Source organism: Rhea americana, unplaced genomic scaffold, assembly GCF_003343005.1.
Source record: "Rhea americana isolate MKP2758 unplaced genomic scaffold, rheAme1 scaffold_68, whole genome shotgun sequence".
Classification (NCBI taxonomy): Eukaryota; Metazoa; Chordata; class Aves; order Rheiformes; family Rheidae; genus Rhea; species Rhea americana.
Window position 1 is genome coordinate 4,253,290 of NW_028186845.1, and position 24,749 is coordinate 4,278,038.

At 53.8% G+C, this 24,749-nt stretch overlaps 2 protein-coding genes across 12 annotated transcripts in view; one reads left to right on the forward strand and one right to left on the reverse strand.

Moving 5' to 3' along the window:
- Window positions 1-8,276, forward strand: part of P2RX4 (purinergic receptor P2X 4) — a 9,072-nt gene extending 796 nt beyond the window's left edge. Inside the window, exons 2-12 of one of the 2 annotated variants that reach the window (XM_085321089.1) lie at window positions 1,262-1,409; window positions 2,448-2,519; window positions 2,646-2,718; window positions 3,206-3,302; window positions 4,001-4,081; window positions 4,194-4,335; window positions 4,679-4,815; window positions 6,356-6,449; window positions 6,537-6,602; window positions 6,707-6,802; window positions 7,565-7,684. In XM_085321089.1, the coding sequence (XP_085177215.1) occupies window positions 1,262-1,409; window positions 2,448-2,519; window positions 2,646-2,718; window positions 3,206-3,302; window positions 4,001-4,081; window positions 4,194-4,335; window positions 4,679-4,815; window positions 6,356-6,449; window positions 6,537-6,602; window positions 6,707-6,802; window positions 7,565-7,597 (1,039 nt within the window). In that variant the 3' untranslated portion in view covers window positions 7,598-7,684. Of the gene's footprint in view, window positions 1-1,261; window positions 1,410-2,447; window positions 2,520-2,645; window positions 2,719-3,205; window positions 3,303-4,000; window positions 4,082-4,193; window positions 4,336-4,678; window positions 4,816-6,355; window positions 6,450-6,536; window positions 6,603-6,706; window positions 6,803-7,564 lie in introns of both variants that reach the window. The other variant, XM_085321088.1, reaches the window with a different exon arrangement.
- A 968-nt stretch (window positions 8,277-9,244) lies between these two features.
- CAMKK2 (calcium/calmodulin dependent protein kinase kinase 2) lies at window positions 9,245-24,660 on the reverse strand. 10 transcript variants are annotated; one of them, XM_085321078.1, is made up of 18 exons: window positions 24,564-24,660; window positions 21,863-21,950; window positions 21,301-21,681; window positions 20,562-20,609; window positions 20,260-20,313; window positions 20,106-20,157; window positions 19,729-19,862; window positions 18,897-18,933; window positions 18,371-18,392; window positions 17,800-17,888; window positions 17,491-17,690; window positions 17,342-17,395; window positions 17,142-17,215; window positions 16,480-16,693; window positions 16,267-16,362; window positions 15,711-15,839; window positions 14,650-14,750; window positions 9,245-12,564 (listed from the first exon to the last, which is right to left on the reverse strand). In XM_085321078.1, exons 3-18 carry the CDS (start codon window positions 21,562-21,564, stop codon window positions 12,489-12,491), a joined length of 1,644 nt encoding a protein of 547 aa, XP_085177204.1. In that variant the 5' UTR covers window positions 21,565-21,681; window positions 21,863-21,950; window positions 24,564-24,660; the 3' UTR covers window positions 9,245-12,488. The 10 variants fall into 10 exon arrangements, with proteins under 10 accessions (XP_085177204.1, XP_085177213.1, XP_085177212.1 ...); XM_085321087.1 differs by having other exon boundaries at window positions 21,301-21,610; window positions 24,564-24,622; XM_085321086.1 differs by lacking the exon at window positions 24,564-24,660 and adding an exon at window positions 22,232-22,359 and having other exon boundaries at window positions 21,301-21,610.
- Between the last annotated feature and the right edge of the window lie 89 nt (window positions 24,661-24,749).

Consider the following 24,749-nt stretch of genomic DNA (forward strand, 5'->3'; position numbering starts at 1 on the left):
ACGCCAGGCTCGGGGACCCCCTCGGAGGTGCTGCCTGCGCCGGCGTCATCGGGGACGCCAGGCTCGGGGACCCCCTCGGAGGTGCTGCCTGCGCCAGCGTCATCGGGGACGCCAGGCTCGGGGACCTCCTCGGAGGTGCTGCCTCAAATCAAGTCAAAAGTCGTCAGTGTGAGAAGGGTAAAAGTGGGTACAGGAGGAAGTTTTAATTGAAAAAACCCAACCAACCCCCCCCCCCCAAAAAAAGCCTGTAATATCCAAAAAATGTTTTCGTAACTTCATGAAGAAAGAGCTGACCACCGAGCGGTGGGACAGCTTGTTGTTTATTCATGACGTTTGGGATCGAAAGAGGCTGCCGGTTAGTACTGGTGGAGTTACCCCTGCGGTCCCAACGCTGTGAACAAGGAGAAAGTTGGTGCTGCTCGTGGTAACAAAGTCTTTGCTGCGTATAACATCCTTCTCCTTTACTGGCTTCTCCCTGTGGGCTGATCTAGTTAAAGTATGAAACATCTGTGCAAGCTATACATTTAAACTTAATTTCCGCTTGTCCTGAGATGCTTTCTAAAAAGATCAATCTTTCACTGGCAGCAAAGGATGCAATTGTACAGCTTTTACACTAAATGTCAGTTGAAACCTCCAAATTCTGCTTATTATTTAACTTTAAGCCATGTAGTTAGGAAGGTCAATAACTGGTCATGCTGGGAGTTCAGAATTGCTTTCTCACCTCTTTGCTCCTCTCCTCTTGCTGGGAGGAAATGTTTATGTCGAGTGTTGTCTTTTTCTCTTACCTCTCATTCATTAAATGTATAAGAAAAGGAGACATGCGCAGTTGTGGGACTGAACCCAGACATGAACCGCTTCCAGTTAGGCCTAAAATCAAATTTAAAACTCCAGACTTGGGCTCTGTGTTTGCTTTCTCTTTGAGTTCTTAGGTATTTGTGTGTTTTTCTTGAGAAGTATCAGAACTAAATTTCTCTCCTCCTACAAAAGTTTGGTCTCTCTCAGTATTGTAGAAGCTGGGACTATAAACCCTCAGGGGGAAAAAAGAAAGAAGTGTTGGAAGAAGATCAACAGTACCAAACCCCTCTGAAAAAATCAGCAGGGAGATTGCTGGTCCTGTGACACTTTCATAGGAAAACAGTGTGAAACTATCTGGACTGGCCCTTTTAAGTGACAAGGGGAAAAAGGAGAAATTCTTACCACCTGGATAGCTTATGTTTTTCGTTTCTTGTTTTTTTTTTCCCTTGTAATTCTTCTCTTGCAGCTGGGTCTTTCTGTGGGAGAAGGGCTACCAGGAAACAGATTCTGTGGTCAGTTCTATAACCACAAAGGTGAAAGGAGTAACTCTGACAAACACATCCGGCTTGGGAGCCAGGATCTGGGATGTAGCTGACTATGTCATCCCTCCTCAGGTATGAATCCCCTTCATGTGCGGAAGGAGGGTTTTCTAACAAAAGTCCACTGCTTTGCCCAAGTCTGCTGAGGTCAGGAGCAGCTTCTGCTCCAGTGTGGTCCTTATACAAGAAGATAAAGCAAATGAAGTAGCTTTGCTTTGTCCCAGATCAGGCTGAGCATCTTGCAGTTCCCAAGGGAAACTTGTTTCAAGGAGAGAGTGTGTGTAGGGGAGATAGTATTGCAGGCTTCAGGGAAAAAAGCTGTGACAGTAACCGCATGTCCTCTCTCCTACTTCTCTCTAAAGCAAACAGCTCAATGTTAACTTGCTGGCAGAAACTGTAGGAATAATCTGCAAGTCACTCGATGCGGAACTGAACAGGAAGTGTTGCTCTAAGTTACTGATTGACGTTGTCTCTATGGGAATCTATGTGGAACAGACAATACGTGGCCTTCAGCGTTTGCAGGCACGGCCAGGCTGCCAGTCACGGTTCACTCTGTCCGCGTGAGATGTGGTGCAGAAACAAGTGACAGGTTTAGCCGTGTTTTGGCCGAATGATTGCATTCAGATATAAGTGCTGCAAAAACAAACAACAGATCTCCAACCATAAGGATCTGAAAGTAATGGAGGTGGTGCTCCCTGCAGAAACAAACCAAAACTGGTCAAATTTCTGATAGATATATTGGGAAAGTTTTTTTTGTTTGTTTTTAAGATATATTGGGTGTTTGGCTCAAGCTTGCAGCTGGGTCTTGTTTCTGCTGCTGCCTTGTGATGCTCCTGAAGCTCTATGATCTCTGCTTTCACAGTGTTAATAAGGAAGCTTTGGCCAAAGAGGAGAACAGAAGGGGTTACTAGTCCCACCCCTTCCTCTGCCCAAAGGTGCTGGCATCAGTGTATCAGGTGATACAGTGGGAACCTGCTCCTTTGGTGTTAAACCTACGCTGTCCAAAGCAAGTCCGCTTGTCAGGGCTCTGTCAACAAAGGCAGTCAGGGCAGGACTTTGATTATTTTTTGCAAATTATCACTCTTAAATTTCCTTCTTCTTTTGCATGTTCAGAGAGAAAACACTGTGTTTGTCATGACAAATGTGATACTCACACTGAACCAGACGCAAGGCCGCTGCCCTGAGGTAGGTACAAGATGTGCTTGGCTGTAGAAGGATCTACTCGATCTGTGTGAGTGAGCATGTGTGGGGAAAGAGGTTTGGGTTTTTTTGGTTTTTTTTCAGTTTAGGGTAATTATTGTTCTTCTCCAGCTTCCAGATGATAAAACAATATGCACAACAAAGGAGGACTGTACTCCAGGATACGTTGGCACCCACAGCAATGGTAGGAAGCCTGCTGCAGGAGCTCCTTTCAGTCAGTGTTGTGCTATCTCTGGGCTATGCTTTCCCTTCTGTGAAGGCAGTTGTGTTTCATTTGAGTCCGCTTGCTCCCTCATCTCAGAATTTAAAAGGGGCCCCAGATCTTTCTTCTAGGGGAGAGCAGATGGGCTTAGATTCCTGCTGAGTTGGGTAGATGCTGGACAGATGAGTGCTTGGTGAGTTAGCAAATAGTGGAGGGCTTTTTCAGGACCTCAAGTCCATGAAGCGGTATTTCACGTGCGTAATAGACAATTTGAGTCAGAACAGAACTCAATGCCTCTCTTTCTGAACTCATGCAACAAATTGCACTGGAAGATAATGAGGGGCTTGAGTAGTGACACTTTTACCTCTGAGCAGATTGCTCTCACTGCATGCAGTGAGGAGACATGACAGGGCAAATACTGCCTCTTTGTTTTTTGCTTGTTAGTGCCTCCATTTTCATGTCTTTCCAGGCATTCAGACTGGGGAGTGTGTATTATATAACAGCAGCATCAGTTCCTGTGAGATCTTTGCATGGTGCCCTGTGGAGAATGACTCTTATATACCCAAGTGAGTGCCCTGTCTTCGTACTCTGCCTTGGCCCTCCTAAGAAGAGGCCAGTAGTAAACAGCCAGGTAGGCTACAACTGATATTTTTCCCTATGGGCTCCAACTGGGAAAAGCTGAAGAGGTGATCATGGAATACCCTGTAGATATTGTGATAGATAAACTAAGCAGGGCCACAAGGGGGAAAAGTGTGGGAGTGGGGGGAAAAAACAAGAGCTCTCACTGCCTGTGAGAAGGAGCAGTCACAGTGGGTCATGATTTTTGAAGCCAGCTATGGGCACAGCTAGGTGAGATATGTGAGTCACTAACATGGTGGGAGACAGTTTCATCAGGCCAGATGAGTAACACTGAGCAGTTGAATCAAACTTCATCTTCACTGGTGCTGAGTGATGCCTGTTCACTAGCCATGGCTGTGCAGTAAGGACTGCCTAGCAGAGCTATTACCTGTGATTCAGAGCTACATGGTGTTAAAAAGTTTGCCTCTGCAGTCACTTTAGTAAGCATAGGATTAAAGCCTGGCTAGTTTGTCATCCAGCTTCCCTGGAGCTTAGAGTATCCTGTTCTATATCTGTACAGAGCATGAGTACTGGACAAATGCCTCTTCAGTTGGGAGAGTAACTGTCCACACTGGGATATTGCTGCAGTGTCACGTAGTTTGTGAAGACAGGAGTGAAAGTTTCCTACCTCCTTGTTGTTTTGCAGGCCAGCATTCCTACAAGAAGCTGAGAACTTTACCATTCTAGTGAAGAACAACATTTGGTATCCTAAGTTCAACTTCAGCAAGTAAGTAGTGTGTGAGGCACAGCACTATCTGGGCTCATCAAGTCAAGGGGAGCTAGAGAAGTAGGAAGAAGCTGTGACAGCTCGCTCGCTCGCTCTCTCTGTTCCCTTGTAGGCGAAACATCCTCCCCACTATCAACTCCACCTACCTCAAGAACTGCATCTATGACTCCCAGACAGATCCCTTCTGCCCTATCTTTCGTTTAGGGAAAATAGTTGAAGCTGCGGGGCAGAACTTCCAAGAAATGGCTGTGGAGGTATTTGGCAGATTCTTCTTTCAGGGCTTTGCTGTGTAGAAGAGGAGCGGTAGGTGGTGGTCCCCTGTGCCTGGTGGCATTAGCCACAGTACATAGAGGGAGAGCAGTTCTGGCTGAAGGGCTGGAGTAAGTTCTACTTCAAATGTTTGGCATTGGCTGATTTGGATGGGGATAAGTGCAAAGTAAAGACTTCCTGTGGTATGGAGGAAGAGCATTTGACTGGGCCCATGACATTAGCTGGTAAATTGGCATCCTAGTCAGCAGGCAACCTTCTGCTAGGCTGACCAGCCAGACACTTGGACTCTCCTGCTCACGTTCTGCTCTCCTCTCTTCTGCTCTGCAGGGTGGAGTCATGGGGCTGCAGATCAACTGGGACTGCAACCTTGACAGAGCTGCTTCCCACTGTGTGCCTAGGTACTCCTTCCGTCGCCTTGACAGCAAGGACTCTGCACACACTGTGTCACCTGGATACAACTTCAGGTAATGTGACTGTGGAAAGTGGCTCAGTCTACCACTAGGACAGTGATATAGGCTGCCTGCCCTTTTCTGACCTGATCAGGTCCTCACCTTGGAGGTATATTACTTGGGGAGTTTCTTTGATACTGTAAAACTTAAAGCATGTCAGGTCCTCACTGTGTATAAGTAACAGCAGAGGGGGAGGTCAGTGAAGTTCCACCGATTGCATCAGATTGCCTGAGTCATACTTGCATCAGCACCTAGTCGCTGTCAGGTCGGCCTCCTGTGGCATCTCAGTGTGAGAACTGATCGTTTCGAGCTGTACTGATAGGGCAGTCCTTGAGGGCGGAATGCGTAAGGGTGGGAGAGTGAGGGGCCTTCCTCCGTAGGTTAAAAAAAAAAAAAAAAAAAAAGGAAAAAACTCTCCACTAACCACTATAGAAAGTGGGTCTGTCAGTTGAAGACCAGATCTGCACTAGGAGTATCCTGTAGGCATACAGCACCACAATATAAGCTCTGCCCAGTACGGATAGTTACAGCACCTCCAGTAAAACAGTGAGTGCAGAGCCGGGTACTTCGCTGCATCAGAGGCTCAGAGCTGTAATAATACGAACTAGTCACAGTCCTCCTTGTGAGGAGGAAAGGTGCAGGGCTATGCATGTTTCTAAAATAACAGACTCTCAGTTAGCACAGGGAATGTCTTTTGGTGGAACTTGTGAGATTTTACTGCCATCCAGGGCTGTGATCTTGGGTCTGCACAATCCCTCCTTTAAACATGAACCAAGGTGGATTATTTCAGGATGTGGTGGGAGACTGCTGTCACGAGAAAGCTGACAGGACAAGGGTGTGTTTGGTAGGTGTCAGGTCTGCAGGTGTGGGTGTCGGCATGCTGAGGCTGTGAGAGTGGTGCTGTGCTCAGACAGGCGGGAGGAGCTGGAGGAGGTGGTAGCCTGGCTGGTGCAGGCTCTGAGGTGCTCTTGCTAATTCTGCAGCCCCATACCAATCACTCTTCTCTTCTTCCACTCTTTTCTCTGCTTCCTCCTGGCTTAGTCAACCATATGACGGAGTAAGTCTGATCTCACTTATTTGTTCTGTTCCCTTTTCCCCATCATTTGCCTGAGAGTCACCTTGTGCAGGTCAAGGAGCTGCCTTTGACTGCGGTGCTGCTGCCGCCTCGCTGCCTGCTCCTGGCCCTGCCCTCTCGTGGCTGCCTGCACTCCTGCAGCCTCAAGCCTGCCCCTGTCCGAGAAAGCCGAGGCTAATGTGTAGCTGCTTTTCTCCCCTCTGTCCTTCCCCTTCCCTGCTAAAGCTAACTTGTTCCCCTCCTACACTTCAGAAGTCTCCTGACTTGGCTGATGCTAGTGGCTGTCTTAAGCTAGCCTGTTCTGGGCTTTTTCCTTAAATGTGCTCGCTGGCATGTAATCTCCATCATTTGTGGCTTGACTCTGGAAGTATACATATTGAGCCCATTCTCCTGGGATGGGAGACACACCTGGGTATTGCATGAGGCTCACTTAAGCAACCTTGAAATTCCCAGCTAAGCTTTGACCCACCTTTTCTTCAGGTTTGCAAAATACTACAGGGATCAGAATGGCACTGAATCACGGACACTTGCCAAAGCTTATGGCATCCGCTTTGATATCATAGTGTTTGGAAAGGTAGGGCAGCTCGATTCCTAGTGGTCTTGGGTTAAGGGCTTTCAGAGATGCTAAAAAAATACCCATTCACCTCTAACTATCTTCTAGGCAGGAAAATTTGACATAATTCCTACAATGATTAACATTGGCTCGGGCTTAGCGCTGTTTGGTGTGGTAAGTGACATTGTCTGCACTTGGACTGAATTCTGAACTGGTGCCTCAGTTCTGAGGATCACTACATGTTAGGCTCTTTCTCTTAACATTATTTTTAAACTTAGGCAACCGTTCTATGTGACATTGTTGTCCTGTATTGCATGAAGAAGAGATATTTCTATCGAGAGAAGAAATACAAATACGTGGAGGATTATGAACTGGTAAGCAGCATGAAGGCAGAGTGAAGTCAAATTTGCTTGCTCCTCTAACTCAGGAGGAATTCTCTGAAACAGGATGTGTGAAGTTGACAGCAAACATGGAGTTTGTACCTCAGCTCTGAGGAAATTTTGTCTTCCTCAGAGGAGCTCATTTCTACCTCAAACTGAGGAGGGGAAAAGCACTAGAAAGAAATAGTCTCGTCTCCCTGGTAACCACTCCTGAAGAGGGAAGTGTATGTTCACAAGAACTTGTCACACTCCCACTGAACCCCTCTTCTGGGTTGCAGTTCTTGGCAGTTTTCTCCTGCATACTGTAGACAACTATTCTGTCCCCATCAAATCCTTCCTGCTTGGTCTTTGCAGGGGCTCATGCTGCCCTAAAAAAAAGCCATGACGTGCTGGTATTCTCTGGCTCCTCCCTTAAGGAGCTAAATGATCCTTTTGGGCAGGAGAGGGATTTTGGCCTCCTTGCCCCTTGTGGAGGTGTTTGGCTGGGGCTGAGGATAGAGCTCTGCCCTGCAATCCCATGGGTAGTGGGAGACAGTGAATCAAAAGGCCTTTTGGAATTGGCGATGTAAGGTCTGAGCCCAACTGCACGAGAGCAGATTCCCTGTACAGAGAGGTTTTAGGTGAGAGAAGGGTGTATGTGGGGGGAAGACACCAGTTTTCTGGCAGTCTATCTAAGCCAGGTCTCTCCAGGTAAAACAGGCTTTGAGGCTGCTTAGGCACAGTTTCTAGCAGAGAACTAATCTCTAATTCTTACAGGGTGGCAGTGAGACATATGGAACAAACTCCTAACCTCCTGCTGCTGCAGCACCAACTGCTGAATGTGAACTGCTGCTGTGAATGTTACTCTGAACCTGCTAGAAGACACCCTCCCCCTTTTCTGGGAAGAGGAAAGGGAACAACAGATCCTATTCACTGCTCATCACCTTTGCTGGCCAGAGCCTACACCCAAAAAGAGGAACTGAACCTGCTTTCTGTCTGCTGTCTTTCCAGGGTAATTGAGCAAAGCACATGTGGAGGATGTGCTTTTGTGCCAGGCCTCTGCACAAGCTAAGCCTGGGCCAGGGACTGCTCTGTCACAGTCATTTCAACAATCCTCTTTTCTCCGAGTTCCCTGGTACCAGAAAGCTGTGAAGCCCTTAACAGATACAGATTCTTCCTTGGCCCCTGGTATGTCGCCCCTGCTGGGTGTGGCCTAGCCTTAGGAGAGGAGCGCCTTGCTGTTATGAAATCACTTTTCCTCACTGTTAAGATCAGGATGTTTAGCTAAGACTGCACCATTTGATTGTGTTTTCAGGCTCCAGTGGCCACAAACTGAGATGTAGTAGTGTCCATTTTTATTGTGCTATGACAGTGAAGGGCTTTAGGTGACTGGCTTACTCGTTACAATTTTTTCCTCCCTAGTTTGACCATTTTTATGTTACTATTAAAAATGAAAGTCAATTTTAAAGTAAAGTACTACCCTCTATGAGCTATCTTGGAGGCCTGCAAGTTTCTTTTCTTCCCCATAAGGATTAGAGCCAGTTAACTACCTTCACTTTATACAGGCAGAAACTCTTACTAGTGAGCTATCGACGCCAGTGCTGCATTCAGCTTTGCCTCTTGACTCTCAGCAACAGCGCTGTGTGACACCTAAGGCATCTGCTCCGCCTGTTCTCCTGGCTGACGTGTCCAAAGGTTGTGTCCGTTTGCAGGACAGGCAGTTCACTTTATCTGTGTCTGTTGTATTGGAAGACGTTCCTGTGAGTTAAAGCTCTACCCAAGGGAAACTGGGGGCCAGCACTGTCTTAGCCAAAGGTTAGTACATTCCCTGGCATCCCTTCCATCTCTTGGTACTGAGGGACTTTTCACCTCCAGACCCTCTATCTGGCTGTTTAATGTGCTTGCTCAGTTTGCCTTAAGTGCATCTGTTGACTGCTGTCTTCAGGTGACCCTGAGCTTCTCCAGTGAGAGCACTGACTTGCAAAGAACAGTTCTTCCTTTCTCTGAATCTTTTCCAGTATTACAGAGCTCTGGGAGCTATTACAGACCTCAGTCATCTTGACTGGCATTTTGCTACTGTTTTCCAGCAGCACTAGGGGAGATGCTGCAGCAGTACCTAGTACCCTGGAGCAGTTTTATTTCGTTCTTTATCTTGATACCATCTGCCCCAGGTTGCTGAGCACTAAGGTGAGAGTAACAACTCAAAACAGCGCTTTTCCAAGAGCGAGCTCTCTAGAATGCGAGTGCGACTGTCTCGATTTCAATTTTGCTATGGCTAGAGCCATTGTGGTTGCTTCCTAGGCTGTGATTCCCCAATAACAGTAACACACCAGCTTACAGCAGCAGTGGAAGGTGCTGTCAGCTACCCCCACACCCCCTTCCAGAAAGCAAACTCCTATAGTTTGATAAAGACTGGTAAAATAAGATAATGGCTCCACTTGATACACTAACTCGGGGTTTGGTTGCATGTTGTTTATTTCAACTTGTACAGAGAAGCTTGAACAGCTGTGTGGAAAACACTTTTTTCCTTAGGTAATATAATTTAAAAGTGATAAATACACAGTATTTAAACTTGATACACCTGATAAAGTTAAATGCATAATAAAGGGGTAGGAATGAAACACAAGCCTTGGTCATTAAACAAAACAGTATAAAAACCTGCAATAGTTTCAGGACCTTAGAAATAGATCAATTGCCTGATAGAGACTAGGGGGTCCACCAAGAAAAACTACTCGAGACAAGAGGCCTGTTTTCCCTTTAGCACTTTCCCATGTGCTTTCAGAGCCAAAAAAAGGCTTAGGACCCAGCAGTAACCATAGTCAGCACTGGGCTTACTTAAAAGTAAGGGAATTGGGGAAAATCAAGCTGTAACTCAGTTCCAAGGCACAAGCAAAATCTTCACTATAAGAAAAAAAAACTAGCTTCACTACTAAACAGCAGATACAGAACTGAGCAGATTTGTATATACAGTACAGCTTCTCTAACAGGTCATGCATTTAGATAAGAGATCTTTCTCGCACATCCAAGGTTTATACTTTCATAGAACTAATCAACAAGGAAATCTACATCAAATTTCATTCAGAAACATGCATTTGGCTGCAGCTTTACTGGAGCTGGCACTAACAGATGGTCGTTTTGAGGTGTGTTTTAAGGAAGTGCTGAGCTTTAGGATGCTCATGAACCGAGCCCACTACTTTGGCCTTAAGACACTGATCCATACTAATAGCTGAAGCCCAGTCACCATGTGGTTGGGCATCTAGGACCTGGGATAGGTTAGTCTGTTTAGAAGCTGCATTGTACCTAGCAAGCCTGTTTGGTAAGTTTAAACCACCTTGCTAGGCACTTGCCAAATCACAAAAATGGAGATAATATAGCACTAAGCATCTCTACAGCACACTCACTTTGAACAAAAAGACATGCCACATATCACTCTGCAATGGCTATAAGCAGTCAGATTTTCTTCCCCCCAGAACAAGGCCATTTACAAGGCTACAGAACAAAACTGACCATTCTCAATCAAGTATTTCCACAATAAAAAGGTCTTGCTTTGGGGGGGGGGGGGCAGGTTTAGGGTGGGGGGATATATGCAGCAGTAGCAGTGCTGACATCTGTTACGTGTTTGGTTTTCCTTTATCTGAAGATGCAGAGCTTTGGCATAGCCTCAGACCAAACTGGGAGGAAAATCGTGCGTCTCATGGCTTCAAACTCCATAGTGCTGCTCCTAAACCATGAACCTCTGCAGAAGCTGTAGTCACTGGCTTTGGAGAAAGGCTAGCAGTACAAATTTTTGGTAATAAAATGAAATCTAGGGGAAGCATTGCTTCATGTGATCAAAAGATACAGGGGCCCTCCTGAACAAGGGCCAGTTTGTGCAGGCACCTGCGCACTTCTTAACACCGGCCAGGCTTTAACAGAGGCCTGGCGTGACTAGGAGTTGTGGGTCAGAGCTGACTGTAGCAGGACTGAGAACATCAGCGCTCTGTTGCTGTGCACAAAATTGAGGATGGCAATGTAACAAGCCGCTTCCTAAAAGCCTACAACGGGGCAGCTGCGGCCAGAGCTGGTAGGCAGAAATCTCACCGTTACGGAAAACACTCGGATCTTGGGCCTTGCCAGTCCCTCACAAAGCTGGGACATTCGACTCGTCCCCATCGTACAGGTGCAAAGCCATTCTACGTGCCTCGTTCAAGGTGACAACCTCAGCAGTAGCAGGACTGAGAAGCCAAATCTTTTCCTTCCCTCCGTCCACAACTGCGCTTACCGTGACCCCTCTCCTCACTCGCATCGTGCCGCGCAGCCAGCTCCGCTACAGTCCGCCCCTCGCAAAGCGCAAAGAACCTGTGAAAGCGAGCCGAGACGCCAGAGTCCGTCCTGCCACGTGTTACTGAGGTTTTACAAGCACCACAAGGTAATCAGAGTAATCTGACTGAAGGTGAAAGAGCTCTTCATAAGAAACACGCCACGTATTAGGTATACACTTAATTTACTAAGCTCAGTTAACAAGCCCTTGATCCACAGGCATTCACAAACTACTGGTAACAAACTTGCAAAAAATACATAGCATTGGCCCCAAAAATCTAAATTAAGAGTTTGGAAAAGAAAAATTTCTTTCAAAATTACTAGCTAATCTAAGTATTTCGTTAAGATCTTAAATTCTAAGCAAGCCCTAAGTCTACACTTAAAAAATAGCGTAAGTATTGTATTATTTTTAATTGTAGTAAACCATGTAATGTACATGGAAGTGAAGGATTTTACCCTGAATTTTATATTTAACAATATACCTATCTAGATCAAGTAAAAGATTCAGAAACAAACTTTTTTTAGTGCTTCCTCTGCTGTTCAAAACAGGCATTCAGCTAAACACCATCTTTCACTTATACGCCCGCAGCAAAAGAAAAGTTCAGACCGAACTTAAGCCCTTAACTACCTTTTCCTTTTGTACACTGAATACTTAACTTGTGAATCTCTAGTCTTACCAACATCAGGACCTTAGGAAAAGTGGCATCCTCAAACACTGTAACTAGCATTACTTTCTGAACGTCCCAGAGACGCTATTTAATACAAGTTGGCTCACAAAGGTAGGCATCCTTAAAAAAGCTGAAGTGGGGTTTTTTTTGCTTTGTTCCCATGCAGTTAAAAATGTGTCAATTTAAAACAAAAACAGAACAACAAGAAAAGATGCAACAACATTTCCAGTAGGTCGTGAACTCTCAAAAGTGCATAAGTGTAGTTTTACTGTTGTGTATGCCACTTTGCAAAAGCTTCACACTTCTGTGTATGCCCATACAGCGTGTAAGATGGGCACACAACCCCCCCCAGGACGCTGGCAAGAGTCCCTGTGAATTATTTGGCATTAAAACCATGTAAAAGCAGTCTCAACTGCATTCTGTTTGTCTGCTTTTTTTTTTTTTGCAAAGCACTGTTGCTGCTCAACATAGCTCACCTTTCGCGTCTCCGCCAGCACCCTTCCCGCGATAAGTCAGCAGTCCAAGCAATCGGAGATGTTCAATGTTTATGACAAGTACTGTAGTCGGATGTCTTACAACATGCTGCTATGTAAGCTCTACATCCAGCATTATACGGAAATAGCGCCACGTCATGCTGTGTTCGGTGTAGGCTCTGTTAATAGCCGTCATCCTCGGCTGCACGCTTCAGAAAGCGCCCCAGACCGCGTTGCTCAACAGAACCACAACGTCGCTGCTCATGAAAGAACTTCCTCCTCTCCCACGTTAGGCAGGTCATTGCACCTCAGGTTGTCCTCGCTGCCTTGCTTCCTGCTTTAGAAGGAAATAAAACATTTTAGTCTCCTTGCCAGCAATCCTTTTCTTGGGCTAGGGTAAGGAGGAGCAGAAAGCTGTATTTGGGTTCCCAACACATCATTTTGTGAGCAGGGAAAAGGACCAAACACCAACTGGAGTTCTGCTGGAATCCCTAGCACCATCACAAGCCCGTTCCTTCAGGCACTGCAGCGCTAAATAGCCGTGACAGCACAGACCAGGGAGGAATCAGCATCGTAATGACCACGGGGTAATTCAGGAACACCGGCGAGAAGCAGCGATGCCACCTTGCAGAGACCGGGCTAACGCCCAGGGAAGAGCATCACGTGGAGGCTGCGGTACGGGAGAGGGTGGGAAGCGGTGAAGGGATTCGTTTTGAAAGGGACCTGGCTAACTTCAGCTTGGTAAATATCATGATCCCTCTCCAGAAAAGTAACACTAGAAATTGCCGTTCTGACACGGCAATTGTGTGTTTTGTGTATTTTGGAAGCAATCCCAGGCTGCAAGTTGTAGGTACAGTCTGACGGTACCAGGAGTCACACGTATTGAGGACAAGGCACCCCTGGGCAAGGCGAGCTTCCAGAGGCCAAGATACCACCCAACCCTGGCTCAGTAACTCGGAAGAAGGAATTTCATTAGTATTTCCTAACGTCTTGTTCAATCCCCCTGCAGAGACGTGCATTTAACCCAGTGAACATCCGGGTGGAAAATACCTCATATAAATCCACTCTCCAAGGGGATTTGGGAGGATTTGGTTGCTTGGATGGACTAAAGCCTTGGCCGTGGAGAAGACCAGGATCCAATGCGTTATGCAGCCGAGCCACTTAAGTTGATGCTATTCAACTTGGGGAGCATTTTAATAAAATAAACATGCTCCTTAGCAGGCAAAAGAGCAAGCAGCGGAGGCCAGCAGCAGTGCTCGGAGCTGCGCCATGTAGCCTCTCGCCGCAAGGGTCGCTTCTGGCGTGGCGCACAGGCCCAGGATTAAGAGACCCAGCGAGTGTTTTGATTACTGTGGGGAATTAAAGGCATTGGGGGGAGGAGGAAGGGGAAAAAAGAAAAATCATCCAAGAAATTTCCATTCAACCCTTTGCAAGACAACGGCAGAAAACAGAATCCAAACTGCAGCCTTCACCCCGAGCCCGGAGAAGCGACACAGGCTGATTCACCAGGACGGCGAAGGCCATCGGCCTCCGGTGCATCCGGCCCGCAAAGCCTTACGCAACCCAGGCAGGGGGGCGGAGGGGAAAGAGAAAGAGAAAAAAGAAAAGAAAAAGAGCAAGCAACGCTGCGGTGCAGCCCGAGGAGGGGTTTGGTTTCACCCGCAAGGACCCTGGATCCTGTTTTTGCAGCACGATGTTGTACGAAGGACTGGTCCCCAGTGAAGCGGCCGCGTCCCGCCGGCTGTTTGGGTGCTGACCCAACCACCCGCCCGGCAGCAAAAGGAGCTACTGCAGCCCGTCGCTGCCCTGTGCAGCCACGAGCACGGAAACGCCGGGGGAGGCCTGGCAGCGGCAAAGACAGGAATCTCACCAGTCACCACCGGCTTCAGCGGGACTCCGAGTTCACTCCCAGCCTATAAATAAGGCCTTGTTAGGAGCGAGTGCCCCAGCGCAGGAATACGCTGCTCTGCGAGAAACGGAGGGTGACGGCAGGCTGGGGAGAGCTCATTTGCTCTATACACTTATTTATTTGCATTTATCTGAGCCGTTAGCAGCCCCTGGACGAGGCTGAGGAGCAGCCGTTGTCCTCGAGCGGAAAGGCCCTTTGCCAACCTCCCTCCCTGCGGCGCAAGGAGAGAAAAATCCAGCCTGAGCAGCCGCCCGCGCTCCACCACGGCGGGGAGGCCAGCGCCAGGAGCGTCCCCAGGGCACCGCGGGGAGAGAAGAGCAACTCCGGGCTCCGGCGATGCCGGATCGCCGTGCCAAGAAAGCGCCACGACCGTTTCCGTGGACCGATCCATCCAAACCGCCTTCCGTCCCGAGCTCGGGACGGTGCCCAGCGAAGCGCGGACCCGCGCGCAGCAAAGGCTGCTCGGCGGCAAACCCTGCCCCTCCGGGGCCGCGCCGAGACGAAGGCACTTACGTCAGCAGGTTCCCGGGCGCAGACAGCGACCGCTCCTCTCGCTTGCTGCCCTCGAAGGGGTTCCCAAACGATCGCTTCCTGATCATCGTTTTAACCAGGATCTGCAAGACCAGATTGGGGATTGCCGGGGGGCTGCTGCTCGCCCGAGGCCCCTTTCCTTCAAGGGCAGCAGGAGCATCTCGAGCTACTGCCCAACTAGTTCAGGAAACTACTGCAAACACGGCAAAGTTTCCTTTTGGAAAAAACAAATAAATAAAGAGAACGTTTACAACTGTCCAGCTGCTTCGTACAGAAAACCTGCATCCTCATCCAAAAACTCAAAACGCAACAGCCGAACATGCAAACGACTGTCACGTTGGATGCGAGAGGTGGAAAGGAGAACAAAACGGAAGCGTGGGCAGGTTTTCTCCCACAGGAAGCAGGTTTTGCCAATTACTGAATTCTGCAACTGCAATTTTGCAGTTGCTTGAGATTACCTGAAAGAAGAGTTCACAGGAAAGGGACGGGGAGAAGGGAAGGAACGAACACCATTTTGCCTTAATGTTTACCAAAACCAACCCGGAAAATTGGCAGTTTGTCTAGCGTTGGCCCCAAAACGCAAAGTTACAAAGCTCCAACGGCAGCGTGAGATTTCTGGGACCAGAGCGAGCGCTGCGGGTGTCCCCGCTCCGCCCTGCACCCGCCTGGGTACCAGAGCTGCTGGGAGCAGCGAGAACCACCTGGGCAAGGAGAAAAACCGCCGCTCCGGCCGCAGTTTTAAGCAGCAAAACACACTTATTTGACAAGCTGGGAAGCTCACCACTGTCGCCCGAGGCCGACAGCACCGCAGCAGGGCCCTGGGGCTGGGCCTCCCCGTTCCTCACGGTACGGGGGCTTGCAGGCACCCACGGGAACCTCCACTCCGGAGGTTCCCAGCTGCCGACCGCCGGAAAAACACGGCAGGGAAGCAGCACTGGCTCCGCGTCCGCTCTGAACACCCCCTCCCCGGCCTGGCAGCCCCGGGGCCGGAGGACTGTCGCCGCAGCGGGCGAGGGCGAAAGCCGGGGCGGCCTCGTGCTCACCACGGTGGCCAGGCTGGGGATGTGCTTGACCGAGTTCTCCACCTCCTCCTCCGTCACCTCGACCAGCGTGCAGTTCTCGTCCTCCGTGGGCAGCAGCTCCGCACCGTTCTTGGTCGCCCAGGGGTGTAACTTCAATTAATAACACAGCCTGTTCAGGGACGATTTCCTCTTTTTCGTAATTAAAATGAGACAAACGCAGCGACGAGCGCACGCCCTCGCCGAGCTGGTGGCGCCGGACACTGGCGGGAGATTCCCGGGCTTCGGCTGAGCGCCGGTCTCATCTGGACCCCTCCCTGGTCCCCAGGAGGGTGAGCGAACCCCCCCCCCGAACCTCCCCCCCCCCCTTTTCCCCGAGGCAGCAGCGACTCGTTCCCGATCGGACGCGCGGGCGGCAGCGGGGGGAGCGCAGCGAGCCCTAGCCTCGGCCGGGAGGGATCGGTCGGCGGGAGGCGGCGGGACGCCCCTCTCCGCCCTCACCCACACACCTGGAGTCCTTGGCCGTCACAGGAGGAACGCAAAAGGATTCAGCAAGTCCCCCGCAATCCTTTCCCCCTACCTTCATCTCCATTTTCTCAGCTTCTCGCCCCTTCCAGCGTCCCGCAGGGGCGGAGGACCAGAAATCTCCTGCGAAAGGCTGTTGCACAGTACTTTCCTGGTAGCAGAGGAAATACTGTACTCAGGGGTTTTCCTTTAGCCTTGCGCTTCTGTAGGCACCAAAGGTCCCAAAGCTGAGAAGGTCCAGGAGGGGGGGAAAGGAACCGGGACTTACCTGCCTCGGGCCACGCAGGGAGGGAGCACCTAGCCTGCAGGGATCGCAGCGACTCCCGAAAAAGCCGAGCGAGGAGAACCCGAGAGGCGGGACGCCGCGGCTAACACCGGGGCTTCGCGCCAGTACCTTGATTTCTGGGACCGAAATCCTCGATTCGGGGTTTTTGTCCAGCATCCGCGTAATCAAATCCTTCAAGAAGTCTGTAACTTCCGGCCTTGGGAAAGGAGAGGGGGGAAGAGGAGTCGCGGGGAGGGCGCCCGTCCGCTCCCCGTCCCTCCCCGAGCGCCCCGGAAGCAAAGCCTCTTCCCGCCTGGATGGGCATCGAATCCGCCCCCGGCCAGGAGCCAGCGAGTAAAAAGGTGAATTAATTTGCTCAAATATTTCTGCAATTGAAACTACTCTTTCTTCGACAACGGCAAACCAACAGGCGTCGTCTTCGTGTCCAACGCAAAGGGAGTTTTCCAGGGCCGAGAGCAGGCCTCACGGGCTGAGTTTTGCAAAACCACAACAGGGCCAAGAGGGCCAACAGGGCCAGCCTCGCTGGGGCAGCCTCCGAGAAAACAGCTCTCGGCAGCTTCAAAGGAAGGGCTGAGGGGGCTTTGGGGGTTTTTTGGACTTCTTTTTTCTTTTTTTTTTTTTTTGGTGTGTGTGTGTGTACTTACTGGTCTGGGAACTCCAAGGTTTGAGTCTTGATTTTATTGTGTAAACTCAGGATCCTTTCATCCATAAAAGGACACTAGTGGCAAAAACAAAGAGCAACATAGAAAGCAACAACGTCTGTTAAGGAAGGGGGCGGCTGGGCAGCCGGGCGAACATCCGCGGCGGGTCTGCAGGGAACAAAATGAAAAATAGTGCCCCTTACCTGCCCAAACACGAAGCAGTAGAGCGTGATTCCCATGGCCCAGACATCCAAAGCCTTTGGGGAGAAGAAAGCACAGTCAGCCCGGGAACAGGAGACAAAGCACGTGCAAGGAAGGTAATTACAAAAATCCCCACGTCGCAATTAAATACCTTCCCAGAGAAGATTTTCCTGGTTTCCGAGAGCGTCTCCGGTGCCATGAACGCCGGGGTGCCCACCGTGTTGGTGAGGAGGGCGTCAGCGCCCTTGAACTCATTGCTCACGCCGAAGTCGGCGATCTTGACGTGCCCGTCTTCCCCAACGAGGAGGTTGGAAGGTTTAATGTCCCGGTGGATAATCTTCTGATAGTGCACTGCAACCACAGGAGCACCGAGGAGCTCGACAGCCACAGCTTGCAACGGCGCCGCTGCAAAGCCGTGCAACGCGCCGCCAAACGCCACGCTGTGTGCCCAGACACTCACAGTATTCAATGCCCTTGATGAGGTCCTGAAAGTAGAAGCGAGCCTTATCTTCGGTGAGAGGTTTCAAGGTTGGGATTTCCATCACAGGCCTGCAAAGGCGACAGAGGGAGAGCGGAGCTCGTGTTGCCTCCGGAGGCGCCGCGCAAGGTCCGAGGGCTTTGGGGGTTCCCGGCGACGGGGGACAACAGCAGGCAGCCGCCACGTCGAGCGCGCCTGGGGGGTTCCCATGCAGGCAGGGCTCGGCCGTCCCCTCCCCTCTCCAAAACACCGGGAGCAGCCGGGGGCAGGTTTAGGGGCACGGAGGGTGGCGGCGCAAGATGCGAGAGCGTCTCAAAGCACCACGCTGCCTATTCCCCGCACGCAGCTACCCGCAGCCACCGGTCACCGCCTGCGCTGTTCATCAGCCGTGCCGCGGTGGAAACAGGCAGCGGAGAAGCTGCCCGAGCCCCGGCGGGAAACCCGGCATCAGCCTCTTCCCTGGCACCTCCGCATTTGGCTTCAGGGGATGGCGACCTGCTGCGTACAAACCTGTCTCGCTTTAACGGGTCTGGGTCTGGAATTCAATACTTACCCTTGCTTCACCAGCTCAAACACTGAAACGCAAAGGAGAAGGCGATTACGTGTGGGTTAGGGCTTCCCCCAGCCAAGTCCCAGCACACAAGCAAATATTTTTAGTACTAAATTATGAAAATAATACATTAACAAAAAAGGAGATGCTATCTTATGCTAGGCATGCACAATTTGGGATGCTTCTGTCTTCAATTAGAAGAGCCACACATGAAGTAAGCTCAGACATCGAAAGGATCTTATGTGCCTTACAATACTATTTGCCCAAAAAAGCTTTTTTTGCACTTTTCCCAGCAGCACTTTGAAGGGGATGTTGCCAGCTGCCTTCCTAGTTACCCACTGTCAGCAAGGCGAAACAGGCTCCCTCCCTGGTGCACACCGAACCCCAGGGTTTGGCTGTGCCACCAACATAAAACCTGCGCTCGGAGCACGCCAAAATCCTCGGCCCTGAAGGCACTGCCTGCCCCCCGCTTAGCGCAATCCGAACGCGGACGGCGGCGCCGGGACGCCGGCCGGGGCGGCTCGCTTACCCATGTACAGGTGGTCCTCGCTGGGGTCATCCAGCACCTGCCGCAACAAGAGACAACGGGATGGAACGAAAGCAGGAAAAAGAAATGACCGCCTTGCGGGTGAGCCGTCGTGATTTATTTGTCCCAGTTCTGCCCCAAGCCCCCCCGGAAGCTCTGTGAATCGGGGTCCCAAGATACGGCTTCAGGTAGGCAGGTGAAGGTGGGATGGCAGGAAATCAGAGCAAACCCAGCACCTCGCACGTGCAGACCCACGTCATCTGCTGTAATTATTCAGGCACACGGCAGGAACGAGCAGTTGACAAGAGCTGCCTGGAGGGAGGCTGCCCGTTGTATGAGGGCAGGCTGCGAGGACGAGGAAGGAGAGGAAGAGGAGGAGGTGGTGCCACCTGCCCTGGGGTACCCAAGGGCTCCCGGGCACCAGCCGCGTCCTGGAAGCTCCCCCGTTTCTCTAACAGCCCGGCCAAGGGCTCTGCTTCGCGGCCTGCCATCTCCCTTGCAGTCACTCGCCTTTAGAAACCCGGCTAGCAGCATTTTAATTTCAAAATTCAATATCCAATGACCTCCAAGGGTCTTTGTACCCGCCAGCCCTAAGCAACGTGGAGGCTACCCAGAGCCGACCCGTGGTCTCTCTCCCTTCTGCAGAAACCTTGGGGACATCGTTTCCTCCCCAAAACTAATCTGAATTTTTCTGCTTCTTCAAAGGAATCGCAGTATTTCTGCAGTTCTCTTTCAGGGAGGAAAACAAAGTTCTCTTTCGGGTGGAGGGAGGGGAAAAAAAGACCATTTCAAGAAAACAGACGTCGCTCCCCCGCGATGGCCAACCGCCGCTCACCTCCACCAGCTTCACCACGTTGGGGTGGTCTAGCTTCTTCAGGATAGCAATCTCTTGGTAGACCTGCTCGATGGGCCCTTTGGGTTGCACGCAGCCTTCGGAGGCGGCCTTGGCGCCGCGGGGAGGCGGGCGGCCTGCGGGAAAGGGCAAAGAGGGGTTTTTCTGCCACTGGCACAAGAGGTAACGAAGCAGCAGGGTACTAAAAGCAACCACCTCCATGCCGGGGGCTGGGAAAGGCCCGAGGAGCCCCGCTCTGGCACTCGAGCACCCAAACCCTCCTCGGGAGGCAACAGGAGCGAGAACAGGTCTGATTTCAGGCAGGAAAAGGGGGAAAAGATATCAAAGCGGACGTGCCCCGGCCTCCCGCCCCCACTTACGGGGGAAGCCCGCTTGTCTCATCAGCTTCTTCTTGGAGAGGACCTTCATTGCCTGCAAGACAGCCCAGGAGCCAGTGAGGCCGGCTCGCAGGGGCCCACTGGCGCCCACCGGCGCCGACCGCGGGGCTCGGGGCCTGGCGCCGGCAGCACTCACATAGTAGGTGTTGTCGTCCTCGTTGTAGGCCAGCTTCACGACGCCGTAGGAGCCCTGCGGGGAGAGATGCGAGCCGTGGGCGCGGGGCTCCTCCAGGACCGGAGGGGACAAGGGGGAAAGGGCTCGAATACCCCGTTTCGCTCAAGGGAGGGTGGAAGGGAACCAAAAACAATAATAATTACAACGGGCCCGACCCTAGGGAGCCTGAAAGCACCGTGGGGCTTGCTGCAGCGGGGCAGGAGCACCCCAACGGCGCCTGCGCCCCGCATCCCCGTCCGGCACCGAAGCAGGGGAACATTCACCTTTCCGATCTCGTCCTTGAGCTTGTACTGGTTGAGCTGCACGCAGTCCTGCGAAGGGAGCAAGGGGCGAGTCGGGCGCGAGCCGCAAAACCCATCACTGACGCGTTTGCTTGCTTTCACGCCCAGGCAGGAGCCGTCCACAGCGCAGCGAGGGCCGGGAGCGTCAGCGGCCCCACTGGGGGCAAACGGTGACGCTGGAGCCCGTTAAATCACGGGCAAAACTTTCCCCGCAAACCACGAACACGCCGCTCCGCTCCGCGGACAAGCGCCTGGCGGGACAGCGAGGAACAAGCCTGGCTGGAGCCGGAAGGGTTTGACTTCATTAGCGGTAAACGACCGCCCTTCCGCACGTCCGCAGATAGCTAACGAGCAGCGTTAAAGTCACGGCAGGCAACGCCGTCCGCGGGGGCGGAACGGCAGCGCGAAGCGCGGCGGCGGGAGGGAAGTAACGGGCCAAAGCAAGCTGCGGCCGGCGAGCTTCGCACTGCCCCGGCAGCGAGCGACCCATCTCCAGGCCGACCGTCCCCCAAAACCCTCCGCTGCTCGGGCCGAACGCCCTTCGGAGCTTGCAGAACACCCTGCTGCAAAGACGATCCCCAGAAGAATTAAACATCGTGCAAAATAAATAAATAGATAGATAGATAGATAGATAGATAGATAAAACAAGCTAAAAGCAATGCTGCTCGAGAGAAAAGCCCGCGGGGAAGCCGGAGAAACCTCCCCCCCCCCAAGCCCTCACCTGCAAGCCGGTGATGGAGACGCGGTTGGACTCCACCGTGGGCCGGCGGGGCAGCCGCGGGGAGGCGTGCGGGGACGTCACCGGCGAGTAGGGCAGCGACGGGTAGATGAAGCGCTCGGGGGCGGCCTCGGCGCCGGCGGGCGAGCGGGCGGGCTGCGGGCGCTCCTGCAGCGAGAGCTTGCGGCCGGAGAGGCCGAGCTTCGCCCGCGGCTCCCGCGCCTCCTCGGGGAGGCCGTCGGGCGCCGCGCCGCAGGGCTCCTCCATGGCGGGGCCGGGGGCGTCACGGCAGAGGGGCTGCCGGGCAAGCGAGCTGCCGGGGACGCGGGACGGCACGGTGCGGGCGCCGGCCTCGTCCCCGCCGCCGGGGCCGCGCCATGGGGGCTGCGAACACAGCGCGCCGTCAGCCCCCGCAGTGCGCCGAGACCCGGCGCCCTTGTCGCAGAGATATCCCCCCCCCCCGCCACCGCCACCTCGGATTAATCACCGCGAGGCAACAGCGCCGGCACCACCCGCGCTAAGGAAACGGCACCCCCGGCCCAAACGGGAGCCCGGAGCCGCTTACCAGGAGGCGGGCGCAGGATCCGGCGCCGGATGGATCGATGCCGCGTCGCTCCGTCCGCCGGGCGCGGGGCAAAGCCGGCTCCTGAAGCCTGGAACGAAGGAGAAGCCCGTTAGCGACAAAAGGGAAGGCGGCGGCGGCGCGAATCCCGCTGCGTCGGGTCCCCGCGCGAGCTCGGCCCGCCGGGTCCCGGGCGCCACCGCGCTCCCCGAGCGCCGGCCCCAACCCGGCCGCGGCTCCCGCGACGAGGCGCTATCGCTCTTCCCTCCTGCGGCACCGGTTTATTTTTAATTTCTAGGTTGACAAGTTGCCACAGAGCCGAATAGGAGAGAAAAAAAAAAAATCCCGAAACGCACGGCCCAGATCCAGCACCTCGGAATAAAGATTTATCTCGTTTTCCTGCGTGTCGCTCCCACAACTCAGCGAGGCGGCTGTTTAAAATTAGACCCGCGCAGATAACGTCCAAGGCGTTGTTCCCCGAACATCGCTGCTCCGAATCAGCAGGGCAAAAATGACATGTGAAATATAAAAACAAAACAAAAAAAGGAAAAAAACCAAGAAAAATAAAATAAATAAAGAGAAATAACCCGGTGGGCGCCGGCAAAGCCTCACCTGACGCTGCAAAACCCGGGATGGGAGCTGCCGCGCGCGAGCCTGCCCGGCGCACGGCAGCCCGGCGGGTGCAAAGCCCCCGCGGCAGCAGAGGCGGGCGGCCGCGGGGCCGGCGCGGGGCTCGTTCAGGAGCACGCGTTAACGCGAGCGAGCGGCTTTGCCCCCCGCTCCCGGGGGCGGACGGCTCCGGAGGCTGCTCTCCGTTGGCGGCCGGCGGTTTTGGGCCCCGTGCCAGCAGATATAAATAGCTGCCCCGCGAACCAGGGATGGAGCCCGAATGCCGGGCCCTCGCCGTAAAGCTCGGCGGCGCGGTGGAAAAAGCACCAAAAAAGGAAGCGCCGCGGGATGGTCCCGGCGCGAGAAGCGGCGGCAGAGGGGCTGCGGGGACGGCGGCCTCCCCGGCGCGCGCCCACCCGCCGGGCGAGGGGCTGCACGGAGCCGCCTCTGGAAGAGGCAGGGCTGGCAGCACAGATCCGCCCCGCAGCCGGCACGGGGCGAAACCCGCTCCCACGCGGGTGCCCGACCGCCGGACGCCCCGCCGCGCCTCGTGCCGTTCGGGAGCCGAGCGCGCCCCGGCCGCCGCCGCTTAATCGGCTTGGCCGGGATAAGCGCCTCCGGGCTGATTAACTCGAGCAGGCTGCCCGCGGCTCGGCTCGGCGGCCAGGCTGGAAGTCATCCGAGCGCCACCGGGACGGCTCGGGGCGGGGGACCGGCCAGGCACTGTCGCTGTGCAAGAGAGGCTGGCTTTGAATTTGGGTTTTTTTTCCCCGTTCCGCGCGAGCGAAGGGGCTGAGAATGAGGTTTCGCAGCAATCGCCTTTCCAGAGCTCCCGTCACCGAGCGAGCCCCTCCGGCTCCGGAGGGCGCGCGGGCACGGCCAGGCGCCCGCACGGTACCTTCCGCGGCCCGGCCGCACGGCGAGGTACCGGCTCTCCCTCGGGAAGCACGCGGGACGCCGAGGAGGAGAGCGACAGCAGCCACCGCCACAGGAAAAAGCTGCAGCAGGAGCAAGAAACCCTGGAGGTGAAACGGCGTTTGGGGGGCTCCAGCTTTACCGGCGCACCCTGACCGTCACGGGAGGGAAACGGGCGCGTTCGGGTCCCAGATCCCTTTGGTCTTGTCTTCAAAGCAGAAAGCACGCCAAATCCTCAGGAAAGGCAGCCGTCTGGCACGCGCGAGCCACGCACCGGCACGCACAGCCCGCACCCGCTGCGGCGGGATTACCCGAGCAACCGGCCTCGCCGCTAATCCGGGGCAGAGAGGGGTGTTAAAACGGAAAGCGCTGCGGGCAGCCTCTCCCCGCCGGCGCGCTCCCGCCGGCTGCCTCTCTGCCACGCCGCCGCAGCGGAGAGCGCGAAACGAGAGGGGGAAACGCTCGCGAGCCCCGGCAGCGCCGTCCGCCGCCGGGCTCTGCCCTGGGGCTCGGGGCAGCGGGGGCAGCCCGCCGTCCCCGCGGCGCCCCCGGCGTGCTCCCGTTCGCGCTTCCAGCCCCCAAAAGGCCCTTCTGGCTCGTCAGCCGCCCGTTTCCTCCCGGGGCTTCGATTCCGCCCGCTCCTTCTGCGGGCGTTTCTCGGCGCGGTGATCCCGAAGGAGCAGTGCCGCCGCGACGGTCGCCCCGTTTCCCGGGCCGCCGGCCCTCCCCGCTCGCGCGAGGCTTTCAGGGACGGGTTTTGCACCGTCCTCGGCACTCGGGGCGCAGTCCTTGCTGAGGACGAGCGGATTTTGGCATCAGTTACTGGTTCTCGGTGGCTGCCGGGCAGAGCCCCGCCGCCAGTTTGCTTTCGGCGGTCACCGGCGGCGGCACCATCAATCTCGCGCCGCCCTGTCCCTCCCGGCCCTGTCGGAAAGGTATCAGTCACTGCCGTGACCGTCTGCCTCCACGCCCGACTTCTGATGGAAACAAATTCTCTCGGCAGCTTCCCTGGAAGTCGGAGGACACCCAAAATAACAGGAGCAGCCCGCGCCGCTGCTCCCGTCCCCGCTGCCTCCCGGGGAAGCGCGAAAGCCTTCCTCCACCGCCCAGCTCGTCCAAAACAACGTGGAAAGAATTAAAAAAGAGGAGAAAAAAAGGCGGGGGGGAAGCATTATAGTACCTCGCCGCGTTACAGCGCCGGGAAGCTGAACAGCAGGCCCTCTGCGTTTGGCAGCAGCGTCTGATACTGCTTAAGCGACGTGTAGTAACTACCCCGAAAGGCAGCGGCAGCCCCAGGCCGCCGGCAGCTCCCGCAGGGGCCCCGGCCCGGCTGCGGCCGCGCCGAGCCGAGCCGAGCCGAGCCGCG

Excerpts from the sequence above, each read along its gene's own strand:
- CAMKK2 (XM_085321078.1), bottom strand. The coding sequence starts at position 21,564 with ATGGAGGAGCCCTGCGGCGCGGCGCCCGACGGCCTCCCCGAGGAGGCG. Across the intron at positions 15,840-16,266 it reads CTGAGAAAATGGAGATGAAG|TTACACCCCTGGGCGACCAA; the intron begins GTAGGGGGAAAG and ends TATTAATTGAAG. Across the intron at positions 12,565-14,649 it reads GCGCCCGGGAACCTGCTGAC|CAGGAAGCAAGGCAGCGAGG; the intron begins GTAAGTGCCTTC and ends TTCCTTCTAAAG.